Consider the following 25430-nt stretch of genomic DNA (forward strand, 5'->3'; position numbering starts at 1 on the left):
TATATATTTTATTATTTTGTTGTTTCTCTTCAACGTTACTTTACCGAAAAAACTAAGAATATGAATTACTGCAGTCACGAAAGCTTTAAATCAAAATTTACTGTACGTGGTGTTATTGTTTTACCACCCAACCCCGTGTGTGTCAAGCTGACCTTTATTTGGTGCTCGCCAACGGCATTTGCCTCAATAGCGTGTTAAAAGCTACAAGGGGGATATTTGTGCTTTTGTCCCTGCATTTCCATGACGTGATGTGTTTCTTTAGTGTTTTGGAAATCCCCATTCAATCCCTGGATCGAATTACCCTTTGTAGGTGAAGATGAAACGATCAAATAATACTGTCAAGTCGGGTCATGTTTTATTTTCGCTCACTAAAAGCTCACTGTTTAATTTGCTCAGAGTCGCTGCCTCTTAAGCTCAACTATAAACCAAACTATTTTGTTTATTTTACCCGGTAAGGCCCACTGAGCTGCACAGATTTTTCTCGGACGTGACCTGGCCAACAAAGTAGCGTCCTTTCACGTGGACGTTTATAGCAGCAGCCCAAATACAGTTGAACCTTATGGCGGGACCCCGGCGCCTCGAATAAACGGAAGTGAAAATCTTAATTAATTTATTTATTTTTGGCGAATCCGTCCCACCACGCACATAAACGCCACAACCCACCTGACGCGAATCATTCTGTTATGTCACGTCGTCCAAGCGCATCAGCGAGGACGAATGCGCAGAAGAGCTGAACAAGCAAATGCACTCCATGCTCGGGTATGGGCAGGATCATAAGTCTTATCCAAAGCTGCTCAAACTGCCTACACGACTTCAGTCCTTTATTTTTCATAACGATATGCATAATGCAGTGAAACTGCTCTCTTATCTTCATTATTATTTGTGACCTACCAATGTCTGCAGCCAGGATCAATCGATGACAATCCTATTACTAGCAGGTATTTAACAGATGAGATACGTTGCAACGTTAATTCCTCCTGTTTGATAATACTTCTCTTGTCCGTATGCATCTGTGCAGATCGGTCATTTTGCGGTTGAGCCAGAGTCCCCACATACCGCTCGTATCAATGCCGATAAGAGGAGCGGCGAACCACTACTCTGTAGAGTAACATTGGTATAAACGCTTGTTACAATATGAACAGCGCATTGAAAACGGGTACTATTTTATGTACTGTTTACAAAGTGTGTTCACAAATCCACACTGAGAAACAAGATGATTGACTGAGGGGTGTAAATTATTTTTTGGATAGTGTATTTAAAGAGGTACTGCAGGTAATTAGTTTTCAGTTTTAAAGACATAGTTTAACAAGACAACACTTGCCACCATCCTTCAAACCCATTGGTGATAAAGAGCAAAGTTTTTGTTTACGTTATAATATGTTCATGCGAGAGCCGGGGGCTTATGGGAACCCGGGGGTTCCAGTTGATCATCGATTATATCCGGCTACTTCCAACACTATCTGGCGGTCTCGGGCCAATCGAGTGAAAACGGAAAAAACCACCGTGAGCCTGACAAGAAAAATAGCTACGCTTGAATTCAGCGTTAAATATTATATACACTACATTATACACTACATACAACTAAAACAACTTAAGAAAATAAAATACTGCTCGTATATATTTGTAATGACTAATAACTACGCTTATAAAAACATAAAAAATGTCCAGTGCGTGTAATTCGGCGTTCGCCCGAGCACCAGTATAAAGGCGGCATCAGTGCGGTGATCGTCAAACACAAGATGTTGCTGAAACAAGAGCGTAGTAGTATAACCACGCACATCACCCCATCCAGAGTTTTAAAGATTTAAGTGGTAAATACGGTACAGTAATAGTGCGGGGGATTTCCAGCACCAAAGGTGAGTCTACATCAGAGAGGTCCGGGATATAATTTGCCCGGTCTCCGGCTGGCCTGCATACCAACGTGAAGTACGGAATTTGATCTCCACCTAGAGCGCAGAAAACTGTCATTAACATGGTGACTTAAAAAAAGCATGCAATAGATCAGAGACGTCCCTGGGGTACGGTGTATAGGGGTAACCGCCCCGGGCCCCGCCCGGTCGCCTTTGACTAACAGTGGCCTTTAACAAACTGTTGGGCCACGTGTTGTTACCGAGCACCTATGAAGGCCAGCACAACAAACGAGGGGGTGGGTTGCCAGCAGCACTTTGTCTCCCCAGTGGCAATGTTCACACATCGCACCAGATACTCATTTGAGGCTGAGTTGATCTAAGCGAGGCTCAGGACCCGTTCAGATAGTCGTTGATGGTGTTGGCCATGAGCGGGAATTGAACCCGGGTCGCCAGGTTCGCATAGCAGCGCGCTGACCACTCCGCCACCGCTCCCCCCCACTCGCTTCTCTGAACAAAATAGTTCCGCAGTTCAGTTTGCAAGTGCGAGTTGGCGTTTTAAGTCGAGGGAAAAAAATACAGCATATATAATGGAAGCTTTCGTAAGTGCGGATATTCGTAAGTCATGTATTCGAAAGTCGAGGACTGTCAGTCCTTGTGGTGAACCATAGGTATAACTGCTTTCATAACCTGCATATTTGATTAACCGGCACCATCCGTTCCCCATAGATGCCGAATAATACAGCGTTTGCTGTAATTCTATTTTTTGAATTGTTAGAGCTTGGATATAGCCAAACTAATTAAAGAACCAAATGAAATGGCATTGGTAACTGGGTTGAGCCCATCACCTCACTGCAATCCAGAAACCACATTAATCACAGGCAGAGGCTTAATACCTGAATTGAAACCAGGATCTCAGCTGTAGTTGCACAGTGCTGCCCTCTCACCTGACTACTTTATTATTAGTCGATGAGCACTGTTAATCTATGGGAACTGTAAGTCTATGGGCAATGTTAGTCTATGGGAAATGTTACTTAATTGAGAATCAAATTAAATGAATATAGTATATGGGCAATGTTACCCTATGGGACATGTTAGTACAGTAGACTAGATTTTCCGCGCAAATTGACGGGAAGGACTGTGATGGATAATTCAAAATAGCAGGTAATTTAAAAATATTCATTTTCCGCGGATCTATATGCCAAAAACCACGAATACCACATCATATTTAAGTTAATAAATTTGTATTTGTTAATGAACAATACAAAAACTTGTAGTAAATAATGCATTGACCTTATTGTTTTATTTAACTGCCTTCTGATTCAAAGTGAAAACAACACGTTTCCGTTTCACTATCAATCGCACGGTTTCGTAAATAAAAAAAATAATCCAATAAATGACTCGAAATGAAGCATAACTGACGATTTTGATTGTTACTCTTTCGATTGAGAACGAATACTAACGATCGACCCATCGATGATGCGCGTGCTCAGTGATAAAACTTTCCTGCTCCCACCCAGCACAAGGCTCTGCCCACTAAGTGGACAGCAGAGCCACACCAATCGACATCAAACTCCGGCGATGTTGTAAAGATATGCAACTCCTGTACTGTAGTGGCGATCACGTGCATGGATTTCGGATTAACCGGAGCAACATATTCCTTCGGTTTAAGCACGTGACTTGTAAACATTTCCAAGAATAACAACGTTGTCTAACTGTTTTTAGATGATTAATTTGGGTTTAAGGGAAAATCCATGAGCTATTCATTAATGTCAAAATCTCAGGTGTTGTCTATATATAGAGAATGTCTACACCCTGTAACGGCACAATTGAACAGTACCACACAATGGTGCGCCAGGTGCAGGTTTTACAATGGCAACCATCGCAACTGTGCACACAAAGCGAAAATAAAGTCCTGTCAACAATGTGAACAATTGGGTGCAACCAGCGGAACATTAAATGCACAGTAGATATCGTGGACAGAGCTAAACTAAAACTCTAAATTACAGTTTACGCATTGGGATCCGAGGATGTAATGTGCATAATTAATTTGAATTATTAGTAGGAGTTGATAATCGATTAGCCGGCTTCCAACATTATCCAGCGGTCCCGGGCAAATCCGGAAAAACCGGCAAAGCCGCTACAAAGGCTATCACCAGTCCGGCGATCGGCAGTGTGCCTGACAAAGTAGCTACGCTTGATTTCAGTGTTAAATAGTCTATACAGAACATGATACACTACATACAATGCAATGAAAATACTGCTCGTATATCTTTGACTAATAACGACAGTAATACAAACAGAATATAAAGTGCAATCTGACGAAAATAGTGGCCTTGGCATCAGTCTGGCGATCGTCAAAACACAAGTTGTTGAAACAAGAGCGTAGTAGTAATAATAGCACGTTCGTATCACCCCATGATGCTGAGTCTTCGAGCTTAGAGTGGCAAGTGTGGTACAGGAAATACAGAAACTTTTTACAGTAGGATATTTTTTTTGTCTGCATGCATGTTTATTTATGATATTTTCACGTAGTAAACACATTTTAAACACAACAAAAAACATTTGCACAGATAAAAACATGTTTTACTTGAAGGTGCAAAAATAAGCTACAGTATTTAAATCCGGCGCCCCCTCTCCGAAGCCGGAGGATAATTATTGATGATTGACTAATTATTATGTCGTCAGGAAAGCCACACTGAGCTACTACTGCTAGCTCTTTTATAAAAAGCCACCTTGCTATCACACAATGTCTCAACGAAGACTGGGTTTATTATCGCCGTGTGGAAATGTATAGCGGTAGCCAACGTCTATAACTGCGCGATGTTTATTCTAAATCACCATTTATTGACGCGCTGCTAGGGCTGGCTCCGCTTTGCTGTTGCCAGTCACCCCAGCTGGCTGTCTGCCGTTGTTTACTATTTAAACAGCGGTGTCTGATAACAAAGCGGCCAGGTACATTCACATCCTGGGGCGGGTCGATAAAATAACAACCACTTTTGTGAGAAAAATATCAGCAGCAGTGGTTTGTCTTTTTATCTTATCTAATTTTAATTTATACAGCAAAGTATATTTACAGCAACGTATATTTACTCAATTGTACAGCAGCATGCTGTTATTAGATGAGTTGATAAGAAGTATGGTAGTGCGTGAAAATGATGATGATCATGATAGTAACGATGAGTGGTTAATGATGAGCGAGTGTGATGGATGGGTAGGGGGTGGGTTTTGTTCAGCGAGGGATCATCATTGAGTGTGTTTTAAGGCAAGAACGGAAAAATAGACGCTTATGTCGGTTGTTTGACGTATAAGAGTAGCTTGTTCCAGTCTCAGGTACTGGAATTGTAAATGCTGTTGTAGGTTTGTAGTGATTTCAACTGAGTCGCAGACGTACTCTTGGAGGCAACACATTTATTTAACACCAACACACGGGGTAACTGCCCCATAACAGAATAACAACCTATGGTGGTGACCACCAGGCTAACTACACTAATTACAACATAACTGCGACTACGGACCAGGACCAACAGCTCAGGTCCAGATCCACGTGTTGGAGACTTGTAGAACATAGGACGTAGACGAAGGTTTCTTCAGGATGAGCAACAGCGACGGTCTCTCTGGGGGACCCGGATTATATTCTCTGCGGTGTGGCTGGCTCCGCCCTTGGCCAAGACCACCTTCCAGAATCCTTGAGCAGGATCTGGACTACGACAGGTGACCACCCCTAGCCCCCACTTGGGGCCCCTTTGTAGACTTAACCGGTCACGTGTCCTCTCAGGTCAACAAGAGTGCCACGACCTTTAGTAACCCCATTTCTATGGCAGGCACTCCCACACCCTATCCTGTAGGGGCCGGCACTGCACGCCAAGCGTGGTGTTTACGTAACAAACCCTTGCTGATCGGCTGTGTCAGGTGGTGGGTTTACATATACATTTATGCGATCTGACTCAAAAAAACCTACATTGTGGAAAATAACATAATAATAAAATAACATACACACCTGCCATGATTATTAATCTGTTGGGGCAGTAGCTACCTGATGCCGATCCCTCTGAGTGGCAGTGTTAGGAGTGCATCCCTACCCCCACGGCTGCTGGCTTCAGTATGAACGGGGGGGGGGGGGGACCATCTTTATCATAGCTTCTTAACAACGTAGAGGACCGCAAAGCTTGGGTCAATGGCGAGATGTTAACTACCTCGCCTGGTATACAGGAGGTCGTGTGTTCGATCCCAACCCTAACGCCTGTTGTATATTTGGAGTTTGCGGTGTCTCACTCCCTGTTATGGCATGTATTTAATTGCCTGGACCTCAAGTTTTTCTCTGCACATTTCGAATCAAGAGTATTTAGTTGCTGCTATAGATTTTCACATTTTAAGCCACTTATGTAAACGCAGGGGCCAAGTTCCATTCCTGCTTGCACCCACCAACAAAGGTGATAATTATCTGAACCGGTTCCTGGGCCTCATGAAGGTCGACTCAGCCTCAAAACGAGTTAGTGGTGCGGTGCGTAAACATCGCTGCTATGGAGACAAAGGTGGGTGGGCGTCGTGATGGCCACCCACCCCATCATGTCTTGCTGGCCTTCATAGGTGCTACTCGCACAGCACCTTGGCGAATAGTTTGTAAATGCTCCAGGGGAGATCTTTGTCTTGTTTGTTTATATGCCCTGCAGTTTGGTGGGTGTGTGAGCAGGTGTGTTGTTGGTCCGGCTTAAACGACCCCCTACCTTGTTGTTGCCGGATGGCAATGCTGTTGTGGGCAGTGCCGTGGGGGGCGGGCCTACTTAGATTGGCCATTCCCCTCATGGCGATTGTAACCACCACAGCGGCCAAATGGGGGCTCTGGATGGGTGCGAGGGGCTGGTAACCCCTCCACCTTCAATTAATTACCACAAAACCACGAATGAAAAATGTAATTAATAAGCTTATGCAGGATGCACCGGGGAGGGGGGGGGGGCAGACGTCTATGACGTCTCCGGGCCAAACCCCAGTTGGCGGAGCCAGGAGACTGAATCCTTACCCTCGGGGCTCCTCCAGAAACAAAAAAACTACTGCGGTGGCCACTTGGAATTTTCGAATGCTCACTGCAGAGGAGAGGCTGCCACTCCTCTGTCGGGAGCTGGACCGGTACCACCTGGATCTCTGTGGTATTCAGGAGGGCCGGTGGACTGGCTCTGGCTCCTGCCACCATGAGGGGTGGACAGTCCTCTACTCGGGGCAGGAGACTGCCAAACAACAGGGAGTAGCTCTTCTTCTGAACAAAATAATTAAGGGGGCATGGGAGCATGGCGGTGAGGTGTGGGAAGCTGTAAGCCCCAGGCTACTTTGGGCTCACCTTCCCATCAACCAGAGGCGAGGAGTGGTGGTCGTAGTTACTTATGTCCCCACTGAAGACAAACATCCGTGGAGGGATGCAGGCAAGGCTGATGAGTCAGATGCCTTCTATGACCTCCTGTCACAGGTGCTAGCTAAAGTGGCCCCATGGGATAGAGTCATCTTGTTGGGTGACTTCAATGCCCGAGTTGGTCATGATGCTAGCACCTGGTCTGGAGTGATTGGAAGGCATGGGCCAGATCAGCTAAATAAAAACGGTAGGAGGCTGCTAGATTTTTGTAAGCCCATGGGCTTGTAATTACCAACACGGCATTGGCGCATCCACACATCATGGATGCATTCCGGATCCAAGCAAGAACATCTGCTGGACCACAGTGACGGAAGAGCGGATGTGGGCCCATGTCCTTGACACCAGGACCTACCCTGGAGCTGATCTGCCCACTGACCATCGACTTGTCATCTGTAAGATGCGCCAGCCATTTTTCCACTCCGGTGGTGGGTGTACACCCAGGACCCCATTCAAACCCATAGTGGCATGGTCTCAGCTAGCTGATGAAAGTTACAAGCGAGAATTTCATCATCGCTTGCGGCTGGGTTTGTCATCGTCCCCCACTCCTCCTGATGTTGAGGAGAAATAGGCGAGATTTAGGACTGTGGCTAATGCAGCTGCCATGGTTGCTTTGGCTACATGGTCCAGACCTCTGCGGAGACCCTGTATGACAGAGGAGGTGTTCAGGCTGGCTGAGAAAAAGCGACAGGCCGACTCTCATCAGCTACGCATCCCACGTCGGAGAATGAGGAGGCTTACCGCAACCTTTGCTCGGAGGTTCAGAGAGCCATGAGGTGCTGGAAGGATGGGTGGTGGTCACGGGTTGATGAAGAGATGGAGTCTGCCTCAATGGCCCGCGATCACAAATCGCTCTTTAACTCTATCAAAAAAGTAACCTGCAGTGCCACACCTCTTACCATCATTAGGGGAAAAAACGATGATCCAATCTCCGACCCCCAGGAACAGGTTAGCATATTTGCTGAGCATTTCTGTGAGGTCCTGGGGGAGGGGAAATCCCTCAGCCTGAAAACAACGTGGAACAAAGTGGGGATGACCCTGCTGAGGCTGTGGTGCATCAAATATTGGAAGAAGAAGTCACCTCCTGTGAGTGGCTGGCTGAGGTGCCATCTGTTGAGGAAATACTGACGGCGTTCCGGAGTCTGAGACCAGGAAAGGCACTGGGCAGAGATGATCTCCTAAGCGAAATGCTGAGAGAGGGTGGCGTTTGTGCACAGACTGCCCTACATGACATCATAACAACAGTCTGGATGACTGGATGGGTTCCACAGGATTGGAAGGATGTCCTGGTGGTCCACCCCCTTTAAGAAGGGGGACCACACTGACTGTAACAACTACAGGGGCATCTCACTCCTCGGTGTGACAGGAAAGGTCCTGGCAAGGATTATTCAACATCGCCTTGCGAGGCATGCTGAGGAGAGGCTTGCAGAGCCCCAATGCGGTTTTAGAAAAGGGTGGTCCTGCAAAGATGTCATATTTTCTGTCCCTCTGCTACAGCAGAGGTGTATGGATTTCCAACAAGACTTACATCTCTGCTTTATTGACCTGGTCAAGGCCTATGATACCATCAGTAGGCCAGGGCTCTGGGTTGTTCTTCGTGCTTTCGGAGTCTGTGACTCTCTGCTCAGGATAATTAATGACCTTCATGATGGTGAGCGGGCCCGGGTAAAACTACGTGGCAGGGAGTCCGAGCCATTCCGTGAACACCTTGGGGTGCGACAGGGATGTCCTCTGGCTCCCACATTATTTAACATCTATTTTGACTACGTAGTTTGTGAAGCCTTCAATAGCTGTACCTGAGGAATTTCCATTTGGTACAGATACAATGGGAGGCTGATCGATGCCCGAGTGCGGTCAAGAGATGGCTCCCTATTGCTCAACTATGTTATATATGCCGATGATCTGGTAATTGCTGTTCACTCAGAGGAGGAGTTGGAGGCGCTGCTGCTGAACCTGGAGCTTGCCACGAAGAGGTGGGGCCTTACCATCAGCCCCACCAAAACTAAGCACCTACCTGGGTATTTTGTGCCATCAGACACTCCACCCCCACAACTCCCAATTGGTGATGGGGCAGTTGTGGAGAGAGTGGAGAGTTTCCCATACATGGGCAGTGTGCTCATGACCAGCTCCGGTTTGACAGCAGAGGTCTCAGTCCAAATCAGTCGAGCAGCATTATATTTTCATCGGTTGCGTAACGCTGCTGTGTGGAAGCTACCTGGTCTGTCGCTCCGCACGACGCTTCAGGTCTTCTCAGCCACACGTTTGTGAAACGTGGACCCCTCTGGTGGAATATCTGCGCCGGTTAGAAACATTTAAGGTGGCCTGCCTATGATCTATTCTGGGTTTAACCAGGCTGGATTGTGTGAGAAGCTCATATATCCTTGAAAGATCTGGACAAAGTCCCATCGGTGAACTCCTCCGGCAGGCAAGGCTGCATTGGCTGGATTATGTAGCCCGCATGCCCAGCCACTGCATGTCTAAACAGCTTTTGTTCGGCCGGATCGAGGGGGCTAAATGGGTACGGCATGGGCTAGAGAAGAGATGGACTAATGTGGTACAGGAGGATGTGGAGCTGAGCGTACTTGCCGATCACTGGTACCAGCGGTGTCAAAATCGGCCTCTGTGGAGGAGGCTCGTGAAGGACGCTACTGGGCAGTTGGAGGCAGTCGCCCTCCAACAACAACGGAGGGCAGAGGAGCAACGCTCACAACAACGAGCGGAGCGCCGAGTGTCTAAAGTGGAGCAAGTTGGCACAGTAGGGGGCACAAGTGGTGCATCAGCCAGTCATCTCAGTCAGTCGACCCTTGGAATCTGGGTCTGCCCCGTGACCTCGTGCCAGCTGGTGTTTGACACTTCACGTGGCCTCAACATGCACATCGCCTGGCACAAGCGTCATGGTGACGTCACTGCCACTTAGTGGCGAATGGCAGTTGTTGTTACGACCTGCATTAGAATCAACACACTTGTGCCTGCTGCTATACATTTCCACAAATGGTGATAATCCACTTCGTTGAGCTATTGTGATGGCCAGGTCGCTTCTGAAAAGAGCTACATAGCTCAGTGGGCTTTACTTGGTAAAATAACAAAAACGTATAAAAGATACAGTATATATACTATGTATATTATAAGGTGGTATAAGAGAGAAAAAATGCCACTTTTTTCAAATTTTCTTGCTGTGGTTTTCACACCTGATGATGATTGCTTGCGTTGCAGTCGAAACGTCGTGAGAATTTTATTGTTTTATATTTGTATTATTGTATTTTTTCCCTTCTACGTGACTTTACCGAAAGAACCGAGAATAAGATAGTATAATGTTTTGGTAGCGCCGGATCATTTAGACAGCAACGAGCGAATGCTGTCCAATGGTAGCGTTGCAGAGTTGACATCGTTGCTATGATTTTTGTTTTATTAAACCCTGCCTTAATGACCCACTCAAGGAGGGAAAGATCCACTCAGAGTGTTTGATAATGCACGACAAGAGCAGGGCACACATTTACGGCTGAGCGGACCTAGGGGGAAGTGGTGGTAGCCACGTAATTGATTAATTTGCATACGTTATTTATTTTATATTCAGTGACTTTCTTAACTTTTCCTATACTTTGCACTGCTATCGTTGTTTTAGTTTAACATGTAGGCTTCACGATCGATATTATCCATAATAAGTTTTTGGGTTAGATTGCATGAAAATAAATGTGTCATTAAACAACTCGGGTTGTTGCCTGATGAGGCTGATTGTTGTAATTACTGGCGAAATGTAAGAGTACTTGAATTGTAAATGTTGTAGTGGGTTTACTCTCCAACATACTGCTGTGCATGTACTAGTAGCGAATTGGCACAGTGTTTACATGGAAAACCTTACTAATTTGCTGTGTCGGATGGTGCCAGCTTTAACAACACATTTATCTTCACATGATCTAACCAAAAAACCTTTATTATGAATATGTTTTTTGTGTATTGTGTTTGTTTACTGTCGTTACTTTCCGACTCCCCCGCTGTCCACCGTGCAACCTTTTCCTGGACATTTGTGGAAAATAAAAATACTACAGAGCCTTATCATAGCCCGTGCGGTTTCTCCAAGCTCACCTTCTCTTTGCTGCCATTCAACATTCGTAGCCAGTGAAACTCGAAGTGCTCGCTGTTCTGATTGCATGTGTAGTTGCACGGCAGGATGGCGGTCTCCCCAGTGGCAGCGCTCACCCACTGCTGCACCCACACCTCGAAGAGCCCCTCACAGCGGGCGCCTGCAATAGAAGACACGTCGGACAAGTGATGGTCAGGGGCATCGTGGTGTCTGGAAAAAACAACCCCCTACCTCCTCGTTATGCCGGATGGCAATGCTGTGGTGGGCAGTGCCATGGGGGGAGGGCCAACTTAAATTGGCCATTACCCTCATGGTGTCTGTAACCACAGTGGCTAAATGGGGGCTCTGGATGGGTACAAGGGCCTGGTAACCCCTCCACCTTCAAATAATTACCACAAAACCACGACTAAAAAATGTAATTAATAAGCTTGTGCCGGAGGTTCCAGGGGTAGAGGCGTCTATGACGTCTCCTGGCCAAACCCCAGTTGGCAGAGCCAGGAGACTGAATCCTTACCTTCGGGGCTCCTCCAGAAACAACAAAAACCACTGCGGGTGGCCACGTGAAATGGTCGAACAATCACTGCGGAGGAAAGGCTGCCAGTCCTCTGTCGGGAGCTGGACCGGTACTGCCTCGATGTCTGTGGTATTTAGGAGGTCCAGTGGACTGGCTCTGGCTCCTGCTGCCATGAGGGGTGGAGAGTCGTCTACTGGGGGCAGAAGACTGCCAAACAACAGGGAGTAGCTCTTCTTCTGAACAAAAGCATGAACGGGGCGTGAGAGCGTGGCGGTGCGGTGTGGGAAGCTGTAAGCCCCAGGCTACTTTGGGCTCGCCTTCCCATCAACCAGAGGCTAGGAGTGGTGGTCGTGGTTACCTATGCCCCCACTGAAGATAAACATCTGTGGAGGGATGCAGGCAAGGCCGATGAGTCAGATGCCTTCTATGACCTGTCACAGGTGCTAGCTAAAGTGGCCCCATGGGATAGAGTCATCTTGTTGGGTGACTTCAATGCCCGAGTTGGTCATGATGCTAGCACCTGGTCTGGAGTGATTTGAAGGCATGGGCCAGATCAGCTCAATAACAATGGTAGAAAGCTGCAAGATTTTTGTAAGCCCATGGGTTTGTTATTACCAACACGGCATCGGCGCATCCTTACAACATCATGGATGCATGCTGGATCCAAGCAATAACATCTGCTGGACTACATAGTGACGAATCAGTGGATGCAGGCCCATGTTCTTGACACCAGGACCTACCGTGGAGCTGATATGCCCACTGACCATCGACTTGTCATCTGTAAGATGCGCCTGCCATTCTTCCACTCTGGTGGTGGGTGTACACCCAGGACCCCATTCAAAGCCATAGTGGCATGGTCTCAGCTAGCTGATGAAAGTTGCGAGAATTTCATCATCGCTTGCGGCTGGCTTTGGCATCGTCCCCGACTCCTCCTGAAGTTGAAGGGAAATCGGCGAGGTTTAGGACTGTGGCTCATACAGCTGCAATGGCTGCTTTGGGTACATGCTTTAGACTCCCCCAGAGACCCTGGCTGAGAGAGGAGGTGTTCAGGCTGGCTGAGAAGAAGCGACAGGCCCACTCTCATCGACTACAGAATCCCACGTTGGAGAATGAGGAAGCTTACCGCAGCCTTCGGTCGGAGGTTCGGAGAGCTGTGAGACGCTGAAAGGATGGGTGGTGGTCGTAGGTAGCTGAGGAGATGGCAATCAAAAATGACTCTTTAATTCTATAAAAAAGACAACTGCAGCACCACACCTATTACGATCATTAGGGGAAAAAATGGTGATCCAATCTCCGACCCCCAGGAACAGGTTTGCGGATTTGCTGAGCATTTCTGTGAGATCCTGGGGGAGGGGAAATCCCTCAGCTTGGAATACGTGGCACAAAGTGGGGATGACCCTGCCAAGGCTGCGGTGTCTCAAATATTGGAAGAAAAAGTCACCTCTTATGAGTAGCTGGCTGAGGTGCCATCTGTTGAGGAAGTACTGAAGGCAATCCTGAGTCTGAGAGCAGGAAAGGCACCGGGAGGAGAAGATCTCCCAAGCGAAATGCTGAGGGAACGTGGCGTTTGTGCACATACTGCATAACATGACATCATAACAAGTCTGGACCACTGGATGGGTTCCACAGGATTGGAAGGATGCCCTGGTGGTCCTCCTCTTTAAGAAGGGGGGCTCCACAGACTGTAACAACTACAGGGGCATCTCACTCCTCAATGTGCCGGGAAAGGTCCTGGCAAGTATTATTCAACATCGCCTTGCTAGGCACGCTGAGGAGAGGCTTGCGGAGCCCCAATGCGATTTCAGGAAAGGGCGGTCCTGCACAGATGCCATATTTTCTGTCCGTCTGCTACAGCAGAGGTGTAGGGAATTCCCACAAGACCTACATCTCTGCTTTATTGACCTGGTCAAGGCCTATGATAGCATCAGTAGGCCTGGGCTCTGAGATGTTCTTAGTGCTTTCAGAGTCCCTGACACTCTGCTCATGATCATTAAGGACCATCATGATGGTGAACGGGCCCGGGTAAAACTACGTGGCCGGGAGTTGAAGCCATTCCTTGTACACCTTGGGGTGTAACAGGGATGTCCTCTGGCTCCCACATTATTTAACATCTATTTCGACCACGTAGTTCGTGAATCCTTCAATAGCTGTACCTGAAGAATTTCCATCTGGTACAGATACAATGGGAGACTGATCGATGTCCAGGTGGGGTCAAAGGATGGCTCCCTATTGCTCAACGATTTTATATATGCCGTTGATCTGGTAATTGCTGCTCACTCAGAGGAGGAGTTGGAAACGCTGCTGCTGAACCTGTTGCTTACCATCAGCTCCACCAAAACTAAGCACCTGCCTGGGTATTTTGTACCATCGGACAATCCACCCACACAATTTCCAGTTGTGGAGAGAGTGGAGTTTCCCATACCTGAGCAGTGTGCTCATGACCGGCTCCGATTTAACAGCAGAGGTCTCGCTCCGAATCAGTTGAGTGGCATTATCTTTTCATCGGTTGCGTACCACTCTGTGGAAGCTACCTGGTCTGTCACTCCGCACGAAGCTTCAGGTCTTCTCGGCCACAGTCATCCCCTACCTTATCTACGCTTGCGAAACGTGGACCCCCCCCTAATGGAACATCTTCATTGGTTAGAAACATTTAGGCTGGCCTGCCTACGATCCAGCCTGGGTGTTACCAGGCTGGATTGTGTGAGGAGTTCACAAATCCTTGAAAGATTTGGACCAATTCCCATCTCTGAGCTCCTCCAGCAGGCAACACTGCATTGGCTGCGTCATGTAGCCCGCATGCCCAGTCACCGCATGCCTAAACAGCTTTTGTTCGGCCGGATTGAGGGGGCTAAACGGGCACGGCACGGGCTAGAGTAGACATGGAGTGACGTGGTACAGGAGGATGTGGAGCTGAGTGGACTTGCCGATGACTGGTACCAGCGGTGTCAAGATCGGCCCCTGTGGAGGAGGCACGTGAATGACGCTACTGGGCAGTTGGAGGCAGTCGCCCTCCAACAACAACAGAGGGGGGAGGAGCGATGCTCACAACAACGAGCGCAGCACCGGGTGGATAAAGCACAGCAAGGTGGCACAGTAGGGAGCACAGGTGGTGCATCAGCCAGTCATCTCAGCCAGTAGACCCGAAGAACCTGGGTCTGCCCCGTGACCTCCTGCCAGTGGGTGTTTAGACACTTCACATGGCCTCAACGTGCACAGAGCCTCGTTGTGACGTCACTGCCACTTCGTCGCGAATGGCGGTTGTTGTTGTTGGCTAGGATATGCTATCTCTCTCCCCTGGTATACAGAAGGTAGTGGTGGGTTCGATCCCGACCCTGACGCCTGCTATATATTAGGGGTTTGCGTCTGTCTCTTTCTCTCCCTGGTGGCGGCTTGGATTTTGTTTCCAGGTCCTCTGGTTTTTCCCTCCACATTTAGAATCAACGTCACGTGTTCAGAGTATTTGGCTGCTGCTATACAATTTCCACGTAATAAGCCACTTCGTTTAGCTGTCATTTTTGATGGCCAAGACGCTTCTCAAAAAGACATACAGTAAATAGCTCAGTGGGCCTTATCTGGTAAAATAAAAAACATGGTTTGGCTTTAAATAGTTTTAACACACTTATTAAGGGTCTTATTCAAACATGACTTTAGAAAATAGGTTTCTAACATCGTCGTCATCGTCATCTCTGTGATATTCTCTCTCACATACACAGCAAAGACAAATCTCCCCCGTATAGCCTTAGACATACCGTAGGGGACAAATGCTGTCCACGGGTAGCACCTATTCAGGCTGGCACTATGACAAACGAGGAGTGGGGTTGGCCAGCACCACGCCCGGCCGCCTTTCTCTCCCCAGTGGCGATGTTCAATACACCAGGTGATGATTTGAGGCTGAATCGACCTAAGGGAGGCCCAGGGCCGGTTCAAATAATCGTCACTAGTGTTGGCCATGAGGGGGAATCGAACTCGGGTCGCCCGGTTGGTAGCACAATCACTCCTACAAACACAAAGTAGCAGTGTTCCCTGTGCGGTGAGTGGCTGGGTGAGTGGGTGATTGAAAGAGTGAGTTAGTGGGTTCCTGTGAGAGTGAGTGGGTGGTTGTGAGAGTGAGTGAGTGAGTGGGTAAGTGAGTGGGTGTGTGGGTGAGTGGGTAGGAGAGTGAGTGAGTGGATGGCTGAGAAAGTGAGTGAGTGGGTGGATGGTTGTGAGAGTGACTGAATGGGTGGTTATGAGAGTGAGTGGGTGGCTGAGAGTGAGTGAGTGGATGAGTGAATGAGTGGGTGGCTGAGAGAGTGAGTGGCTGAGTGACTAAGATAGTGAGCAAGTGGGTGGGTGGTTGTGAGAGTGAGTTAGTGGGTGAGTGAGTTGGTGAGTGTGAGAGCGACTTAGGTGGGAGTTATTTTGTTTACCGAAATTAAATTAAATGGCTCTTCTTGTCATATTGGTTCTCGACCCCTGACCATGGGAGTGCAGTTTACCGTTCCGACCGCAGGTATTGTGGTCATTGTAAACATGACTCCTTGTAAAAAAAGGTGTCAGTTTTGTTGCCAGATAAAACAGTAAAAACAATTATCATATTGTTTTACTGGCAAATGAGGTTTCCAATGGTGTACAATTAGCCTTCTTCAGGTGAAGGAACAGAACTGTCAGGACGATACCGAAAGAACCAAGAATATGCACTCAATGTTTGTGTATTGTTTGTTGTAACTTTCTGACCCTATGCCCCTACTGGACATCTATGAAAAAGGGCTTCATAGCTCATCCGATTCCTTCAAGGTGAATAAAGATTTGGATTTTCATTCTGACTGGGTGGCCTCCGTCTAGACCGCAAACTATAATGCTTTGATACAAGGCGTGGTGATGTGGTCAACACGCATTTGGCTGTGATACATTTCCATGTAACGAACGATAAGCCACTTTGTTCAGCTATCATTTGTGATAGCCAGGCCGCTTTTGAAAGATAATTTTAAACATAGCTCAGTGAGCCTAACCTGGTGAAATACAAGTAGCTTTTATATTTCAAAACAAAGTGTTCACTTGATGAACAGATGTATAGGCAATTAATTACTGCTGCTTAAGAATAATTCACACATTATCGAACACATCTGTTTGGTAAGATTCAGATGAGACGCTAAAAGAAATTGAACTAAGAAAATGTAATCTAGCCGACAGCTCGGGCCCAGTAAACAATGCAACGTTGGGTCAACGTCCGGCGAAAGGGACCAACATTGCATGTGGTGTGACGCAAGCACTTACACACGAGAAGGTGGAGGTAGATCAGAGTTTGGCATCTCCTGACAGAAGCTTCTGTAATACAATCAAACGGCATTAATTGATTACATAACGGTTTACAGACTCAGAATATTTTTTCGACTCCAGCAGGAGGAATCTGATGAGCTGTAAAGCTATTTTTCACACAGGTGTCCAGTAGGTCAGAATGTTACGACGAACACAATACAAAAACACCGATAGGAGTGCAACGTACATATAGGGAAGGTAAGCAAGTCACTAAATATAATAAAAATATGAGTACAAATTGCATAAGTACATTAATTCCTGCCGATGTTTCAACACCAACTGGAATATTGGGCAAGGCAGCAAAACAACAACAGTAACAGTTCCAGACCACACCAAGACAACAACATATTTATTTCGACTCCAGCAGCAGGAATCCGATGAGCTGTAAATACAATGGCACATTAAGACTGAATTATCTATACAAGGCGTAAGGATCAAAGTTTATAATCACATTTGCAAATGTGGATGTGTCCAACACTAATCTCCCTTTTCAGAATATTTTCATAAGGAAGCTTTACGATACTAAGGGAGGAAACAAGGCTGTTCCAAAACGATGGTGCTGCAATACCAACAACAATACCCCGGTTTACGTGGGGGATGTGTTCCTGAAAGGTGCGAGGACGAACATCGAAACAACGTCAATCACTGCCATTTAAACACAGAACGGCGGGTACGCTGTTAATGTGCGTATCTTCATGTATGGGTTTCTATGAGTCTATATGCGTCTTCATGGGTCTCGATGGCTCTCCATGGGGTTCTATGGGTCTCTATGCGCTCGTAATTTCCACACGATAAGCCACTTCGTTGAGCTATCATTTCGTGTGCTCAAGGTCACTCATGAAAAGGAGCTACTGTACATAGCTCAGTGGGCTGCATGGCAGCAATCCCACCCTCGATTTAGCACCACCACCCAATGACGTTTGACTGCGCAAAACAAGACAAAAACTCCCCTTTTGTCACTTGCAAGCTGTTCCCACCGCTATTGATTACACGGACAAATATCCTTCCCATTTAGCCTTGAACAGGCTGTTGGGGAAAGTACCAATTGAATTGCGTAAAAGGTCTGCGAATATACGATCGCAAATATACACAGTCTTATCTCCACAACCGATGAGTGCTGAACTAGCCACTAATTGGCATGTTTTGTTTACATGACAACCTTAACTAATTGGCTGTATCAGGTGGTGGTCGGTTTAACGACACATTTATACTTAAGCGATCTAACCCAAAAAAACCTCTTATGGATATTTGTCGCGAAAGCCTACTTCGTGTAAACCAAATAGACAGCATATTACACACAGACACGTACAATATTAATTTATTATTTGAAATGAACGCGATGCTGAAAAAGGCACGACATCATGTGCATTTATTCAATGTTCCGGCTGCTCAGTTTTAATGCAGTTAAAGAGATATCCATCCACCCATCCCTCCATAGCTCTTTCCTGTAAATAATCAGCGAGCAGTGTGCGCGTTTTAAACTCGTTAAGTGGGCTCCTGGCCTCTTGACCGGACGCGCAGTGAGCATCAAAGACAAAGATCCCCCGTGTAGTCTTAACAGACTGTTGGGGCAAGTGCTGTTCGTAAGCAGCAGCAGCAGCACCTTTGAAGGCCGGCACAGCACACAAGGGGGATGGGTGGCCATGTTGTATATGTAGTGGGTTTAACGCGCGCAGGGGTTTGCAAACAGTGTGCACGCATGTGTGAGCTTGGGACAGTGAGGTCTCGTCAGGGCAAACAGGTACAGACAAGGAGAGCAACGAGAGAGACGACCAATTAAGATGCATAGCGGTGATTGGCTGGCTGCAAATGCAGATACGGGGTAGGCGCCTCGCAGGCGGCTGACGGAGGCAATAAGCGTGGCGGAGACACCTCGTGAGCGACAGCTCAACGAGGGCCACCTGAGGTCTCTTAATGAGTGAGAAGATATAAGCTGATGTGCGGAGAAACGCAGTTGAGTTGGTTGGAGTGAAGACCAGACAAGAGAAGTCCGGGACCCTACTCTCCACATCCTCGTCCTCTCCAACGGTGTTGGCTGATCCCCCGCTGGAGGCAAGGGCGAGGTTGGAGGAGTGAGGGTAGACAGGCTAGCAGTAGAGAGGCTAGCGGAATCCTAAGTCTGAGTGTGCGAAGACTAGCCATAGAGAAGCTGGCAGAGGATATAGCGAGAGGCTAGCAGTATAGAAGCTGGCAGAGTATAAACAGTATAAACATCACCACTAGGGAGACAAAGGCGGCTGGGCGTGGTGCTGGCCACTCACCCCCTCGTGTGCCGTGCCTGTCTTCATAGGTTCTACTCGCTAACAGCACTTTCCCCTACAGTCTGTTAATGCTACACGGGAGATATGCGTCTTGTGTGTTGATATAGTGGGTGTGTGGTTGTTGCTACTAGCATTATAATGAACACGCTTTTATCATTTGTGATAACCACGTCGCTTCTGAAAACAAAGAGTTATATAGCTCAGTGGGCCTTACCCAGTCAAATAAAGATCGTTTTAGGTTTAGTTTCGCCGTACCCTCGGGACGGCTCTGCCTACACTCCACTGAACCGACCTCCAGCTCGGCTCAGCACCAAATTCAGCTCTACATTAAGTGGGGTGTTATACCTCGGTATGCAGAGGAGAGTGCGTCTTGTTTATGCTCTACCCCCTTCCTGATGTTTGCATGTCGTTTTGAGTTTGCATATTGTTTTGAGTTTGCATGTCGTTTGGAGTTTGCATGTCTCGCTCCCCATGGTCACATGGATGTTTTCTCTCCGGGTCCTCTGCTTTTTTCCTCCACATTTCCAAATATGTGCTTAGAAATTAGATTATTTTGCTGCTATTGATGTCCACGAAATAAGCCACTTGGTTATCAATTGTGATAGCCAGGTCGCTTCTAAAAAAAATAAGTTAATACCTCAGTGGGGTTTGCTTAGTAGAATGGGGATAGTTTAGTGTTGTTTTTGTGTTTGTGTATGTGTAGTGGGTTCACGGGACTCGGAGACGGTGAAGTAGAGGCAGCACTATTTATTCAAAGCTTTGCAGGTTTACACTAAGAAGGGGTAACGGCCTCGTCACCCGTATACACACCGGGACACCCTCTAGGCTAACAGCCTAACCACTTTACTCCCAGTTTCCTCCACTACAGGCACTAGAGGAGGCTATCTGACCTGTCCCTGGTCATGGCACAGGTCACGGCACCCAACAAGACAGACCGACCCTTGAAAGGGCTCCCGCTCTGAGGCTCTGGGGCCGCACCACTGGCTTGCCCTGCCGGCCCTGAAAAGGGCAGCAGTCAGGGTAGTTCCAGGGTCTATCTAGCTGGCCTTCTTCACTGGTTCTTCACTCTTGGCTTACCCCAACACTCTACCCCGAGCTCTTTGGCTCCCCGCCCTTTATACCAATACACCACTGAAGGGCGGGGCTGTCGCGGACGTGTTTGTGGCCACAACTATGTGACCGTGTGTTCCCTTCTCGCAACACCTCTACATCTGTTTGGGTTATTTGTTTACCCTTCTTGTACTTTGCACTACTATCGTGTTTTTTCTACTGTTTGTTCTTGTTATGATGGTCTTATGCCATGCCCCTACTGGACATCTGTGAAAAGAGCTTTATAGCTCATCGTATTTCTCCTGGAGTATAAATATTGAGGTCACGCGTGTTTCTTGCGGTGAGGAGATGGTATCTCCCTCGCCTGGTATTCAGGTCATGGGTTCAATCCCGACCCTGATGATGCCTGTTGTATATTCGGAGTCCGCATATTTCCACATAAGCTGCTTTTTAGACCTTGGGGAGGAGGCCCAGGGCCGATTCAGATATTTGCTGTTGTTGGCCGTTAGCCGGAATTGAACCTTGGCTATTTGCTGGGTTCGTAGCGCAGTGCAGGAACGTTAAACCAGGGCCGGATTATAACATTCTGGGACATACGCTATGTCAAGCTCAAGAGGCACCATAGCGTTACCAAAAAAGTGTAATATTGTAAAATAAATATCAATTAAAATAGAAATAGGCAGTCACCAGTATTACGACGATCCATTTACATTTAGGTAATGCCACCATGGATAGATTTACGCCGCACCTTCCGACATGACTGAACACATTTTAACAGTCAGTCTGGTTTCCAACGTGGCTTGGCATGCAACTTTGTTATTCTCGATAGTTTTTTGTGGATTTTTGTTTTACTTATGTCCTTCCCCTGGCATCTCCAATTAGCCATGGTTGGTTACATACGGTACAAAAGAAGTTGAACATACATAAATATTGCCGATGAAAGAAAAAATAAACCACATTGGCAAGTTATATTTCGCATTTTTAAACGTATAACATAGCATGTGGGAAATCTATAGGGGTCCGATTTATGACGATACTATTTACGACGGAAGATTTCCAGGAACACATTGTGTCATGAAAACGGGGACCGCCTATATACATGGGTGATGTAAAACTTGAAATTTCGTATTATATGTTGATTAAATGAGTTCCTAAGCTGTAGCCGACTTAGCCTATTACCTTAATCCAGCACTGCACAAACATCGTCATCATCATCATCCGCCATAGTAAATCTATTGCTGCATGAAGGCGACCCTGCGATGAAAAGATCCACCCGGTACGTGGTGCAACACACAAAAGCGCCCAATGTAATGGCTCAATCTCGCTGCAGTGGCATCAACATCAGCAAAAGCTGCTCTTCCTCTTTTGAAGGACACAATTGCACCTTATGGCGGTACCCCGGGGTACCGCAGTACCCCGGCTCTCGCATAATGTCCGCGATGCAGTCATTTTTAGTCTGTTGATGGTCGGCGATGCGGCAATCGACTCATCTCGACGAGCTGTACACGATGCACTATCCAAAGTATAAATTATCCTGTACAACTGTTAAAAGATGGCATCGGTCAGGGAGCTAAGCAAAAACCACTGGGATATAGGTTTTAATCTATGTTACAGCCACTTGTAATTTAACTAGGTTCTCAAGTGCATTTGATGGTCTAAGCCCAGTCACCAATGACTCTATATGTATTAAAAAAATGCAGGCAAAATGTTCAATTTGATTTGGTGGAATAGCAGATCTTTCATGAGAAAAACTCTCATGGCTGCACACACACCCATACACAAAACACATTAATTTGGTTTTCACTTACTTTCGCTATATTCCAGCATTGAAAGCTTAAACCGGTTTCACTTTAATTATAGATTTGAAGTTTTCGTGACTGCAAGGATCCTTATTCTTTGGTTCTTTCGGTAAAGTCACGTAGGTAAAGAACGTGACTTTACCGAAAGAACCAAAGAATACGGTTTGACTTTCAAATGAAAAACTCATCGCAGGGTGCATGGGAGAGTTTGACCACGAGTTTGTGAGACATCCTGCATATAATAATTCTACTGTAAGACTTCCAAATGGCTTCATTGTCTCATCATATGGCGCTACGACCTTGAAATAAATTGGACATAACAAAAGGTCAATTTTTTCCGTTTCAAACGCACATTTTAAGTCAAAACAGGGCTGCGAGCCTCACTCATCTTTCAAAGGGCATTTAGCGACACTTTTGCAACACGGTAGCCCACAGTACACCCGAACCAAATCGCTATCCTCAGGGGTGTAACGATTCACTTTACTCCCCCATACTCTACTCCCCAAAAAAATAGTCTCCCAGAACTAAAATATTTTATTGCCTCGGCCATTTTGTATTATTTGGTACCCCGGGGTACCGCCGTAAGGCTCAATTGCACGACTGGATTGTCTTTAGTGCATCTCTATAATTCTATCTGCCTCTATCGTGGAAAAGTGGAGTCATGGGCACCACCTCCTGCCTCTGACATTCCTGCATAAGGACATCAACAGCAGCTGGCCGATGCTGCACTGCAGCACCTGCTAAGATGGAAAATTAAAGACAGCCAGAGCTGTGCGTTTAGGGCCATGCAACCCAAGCTATGGACCGCACAGTAAAATCATATAGACACATATTACGTAGAGACTTATAGACACAAAGAGACATAGACTCATGGATACAGGGAGACACATATACATAGATACTCAAAGACACAGGGAGACAGGTAGACACAGGGAGACAGATACACACAGACTCACAACGACACAGATACTCATAACGACACAGATACACTGAGACTCATAGACATAGGGAGCCATAGATAAGACTCATCGAGACACAGAGACTCATAGACAAAGAGACACGGCACACGAAGGGTGGGTGGCCAGCACCATGCCCGGGCCCCTTTGTCTCCATAGTAGCGATGTTCACACACCACACCAGGTACTAGTTTTGAGTCGACCTAGATGAGACCCAGGAATCGGTTCAGATAATTGTCACCGGTGTTGGTGGGTGCGAGCAGGAATCGAACTCGGCTCCTGCGTCGTTCACAATCTCCATTGTCCCTCACGATGCCCCCCCTCACCTCCCTGTGCTCAGACAGGTTTCCGCTATTTTTCCTTACTGGCTACCCTCCTTTGGAAAAACTCTCACTCCACATAAAACAAGCAGCTTCACGAACCATGTGTTGTTCCCCCCTTGAGACTGATCTATTTTCAATATCGTACACTTCTCCTACTTCCCTCCCTTTTATCACCCATTCTTGCCATCCCTTCCCTTCTAAAACACTAATTTCCCATCCCCTTTTTCCATAAGCCAATACTAATGTAAAGTGATTTGACAAAATCGCTACATACAATCCTGGATGAGATAATGCAGCCGTGCGACCCGCTGCGCTACCGCTCCCCGGGTATAGGCTGCACACACACAGATACGCACCTGCTGCTGTTGGTGTCTTCATGTCGATACCTCAAAGTTAAACTGCGCTACGTCCCATTGTTTCGCAACTCCCGCCTCCCAGCCCGCGCTCGTAATAGGCGTGTCTTAGACCCATTGATAAGATTTTAAATAAATACATTTGATCATCAATTATCCGGCACGCGATTATATCCGGCTGGTTCCAACATTATTTGGCAGTCCCCGGCAAAAATAATAATTAAAATACTGCACTATATACATCACCCCATGCAGTCTTCGAGATTGGAGTGGTAATTATGCTACAACAAAAACAGTAACTTTTTAAATTTATTTTTTTATTTTCGTCTATTTGTATGTTTTTTTGCCAATGTCATACGGTAAAAAATTTAAACGCCTAAAAACATGTTTCGCAATAATTTTAAAAAATTGATAGTTTAAATAATAATGATTAGTGATTATCCGGCGTTTTTAAAAATCAGGCACCCCCTTCCCCGTTAAGCCGCTGGATAATTGCAGCAATTAGTGGGACCCCGGGGTCCCATCTCTGCCCCGGGGTGGGAAAAACCGCGTAGCGACACGAGTCTTGCCTTACCGACAACAAAACTAGTGTCAATCGATTGGCCTCGTCGAGAGCTACTCGGGGCACTACGTTTCGTAAAAAGTTGAAAAATTACATAAACACGTTAAATTCACTGCGGGGGCGGGATCCGTCCGGTGTACTTGCGGGATCACGAGTGGGCGGACTGAAAAATAATAATTATTTACCTGATTTTTGCGGGACCCCAGGGTCCCGCCAAATGATTCAATTATCCAGTTGATCAACTGTAGTGGTATATACACACACACACTCCTATTTACTTGTGTAGGGGGCTGTGGAAGAGATGGTTCTTGAAGGGCGAGTTGAGATGGTTAAAAACAGGTGGCTGGAAGGCACTGTCACACGTGTAATAATTAAGTGGGGGGCCCAGTGTCCGAAAGGGGCGGAGCCGAGCGAGTGTATGAGGGTAAGCGAGGCGGTTGCTCGGGAACTAATCGACAACCAGAGGTGGCCGACATCGGGGTTGACTGTTCAAGACTCAACTTAGCGGAAACCACCGGGGCTGAAGATATCCATAGCCATTACGAGTGTGGCAATCGTTAAGCGCAAACTGCATATACGGTCGGAGAAATAAAGCTAAATTCCTTTGAAAATTGATGTCTCCAAGGAGCTTCCTTACACTTGTGTAGTGGCATAAAATAGTAATGTGGCAGCATAGCGCTGGCTGCAGGCAGGGAAGGGGATTTGCGGTTTACGGCAGCCCTGATGTCAGCAGGCCAGATATACACCAGAGGGGGATCTAGGGGAAATGTAAAAGGGGCACACAAAGAACCCGCTTGTAGGTTATAGAAAGGGGGCGTGGCCAGTGGTGGAGCCAGGCCATGCTGACGTATAAGAAGGGCCACTGTAGGGGACCTCGGGGCAGTTGTGCGGAGTGGGATCCCCACCATTCTTCTCGTCATCTTCACCATTCTTCTCGTCGTCTTCACCATCCTTCTTGTCATCATCTCCATCTTCACCATCTCGG

At 46.9% G+C, this 25430-nt stretch overlaps 1 protein-coding gene across 2 annotated transcripts in view; it reads right to left on the reverse strand.

The window, feature by feature from the left end:
• LOC116958581 (sodium channel regulatory subunit beta-2-like) overlaps window positions 1-24830 on the reverse strand; it is a 41126-nt gene extending 16296 nt beyond the window's left edge. The window contains exons 1-3 of one of the 2 annotated variants that reach the window (XM_032981298.2): window positions 23887-24830; window positions 17100-17150; window positions 11332-11489 (exon numbers count right to left, since the gene is read on the reverse strand). In XM_032981298.2, coding sequence (XP_032837189.1) covers window positions 11332-11489; window positions 17100-17150; window positions 23887-23908 — 231 coding nt within the window. In that variant the 5' untranslated portion in view covers window positions 23909-24830. The remainder of the gene's footprint in view (window positions 1-11331; window positions 11490-17099; window positions 17151-23886) is intronic. The other variant, XM_032981297.2, reaches the window with a different exon arrangement.
• Window positions 24831-25430: the final 600 nt, after the last annotated feature.

Source organism: Petromyzon marinus, chromosome 80 (assembly GCF_048934315.1).
Source record: "Petromyzon marinus isolate PM22_M1 ecotype Great Lakes invasive population chromosome 80, UKy_Petmar_22M1.pri1.0, whole genome shotgun sequence".
Taxonomy (NCBI): domain Eukaryota; kingdom Metazoa; phylum Chordata; class Hyperoartia; order Petromyzontiformes; family Petromyzontidae; genus Petromyzon; species Petromyzon marinus.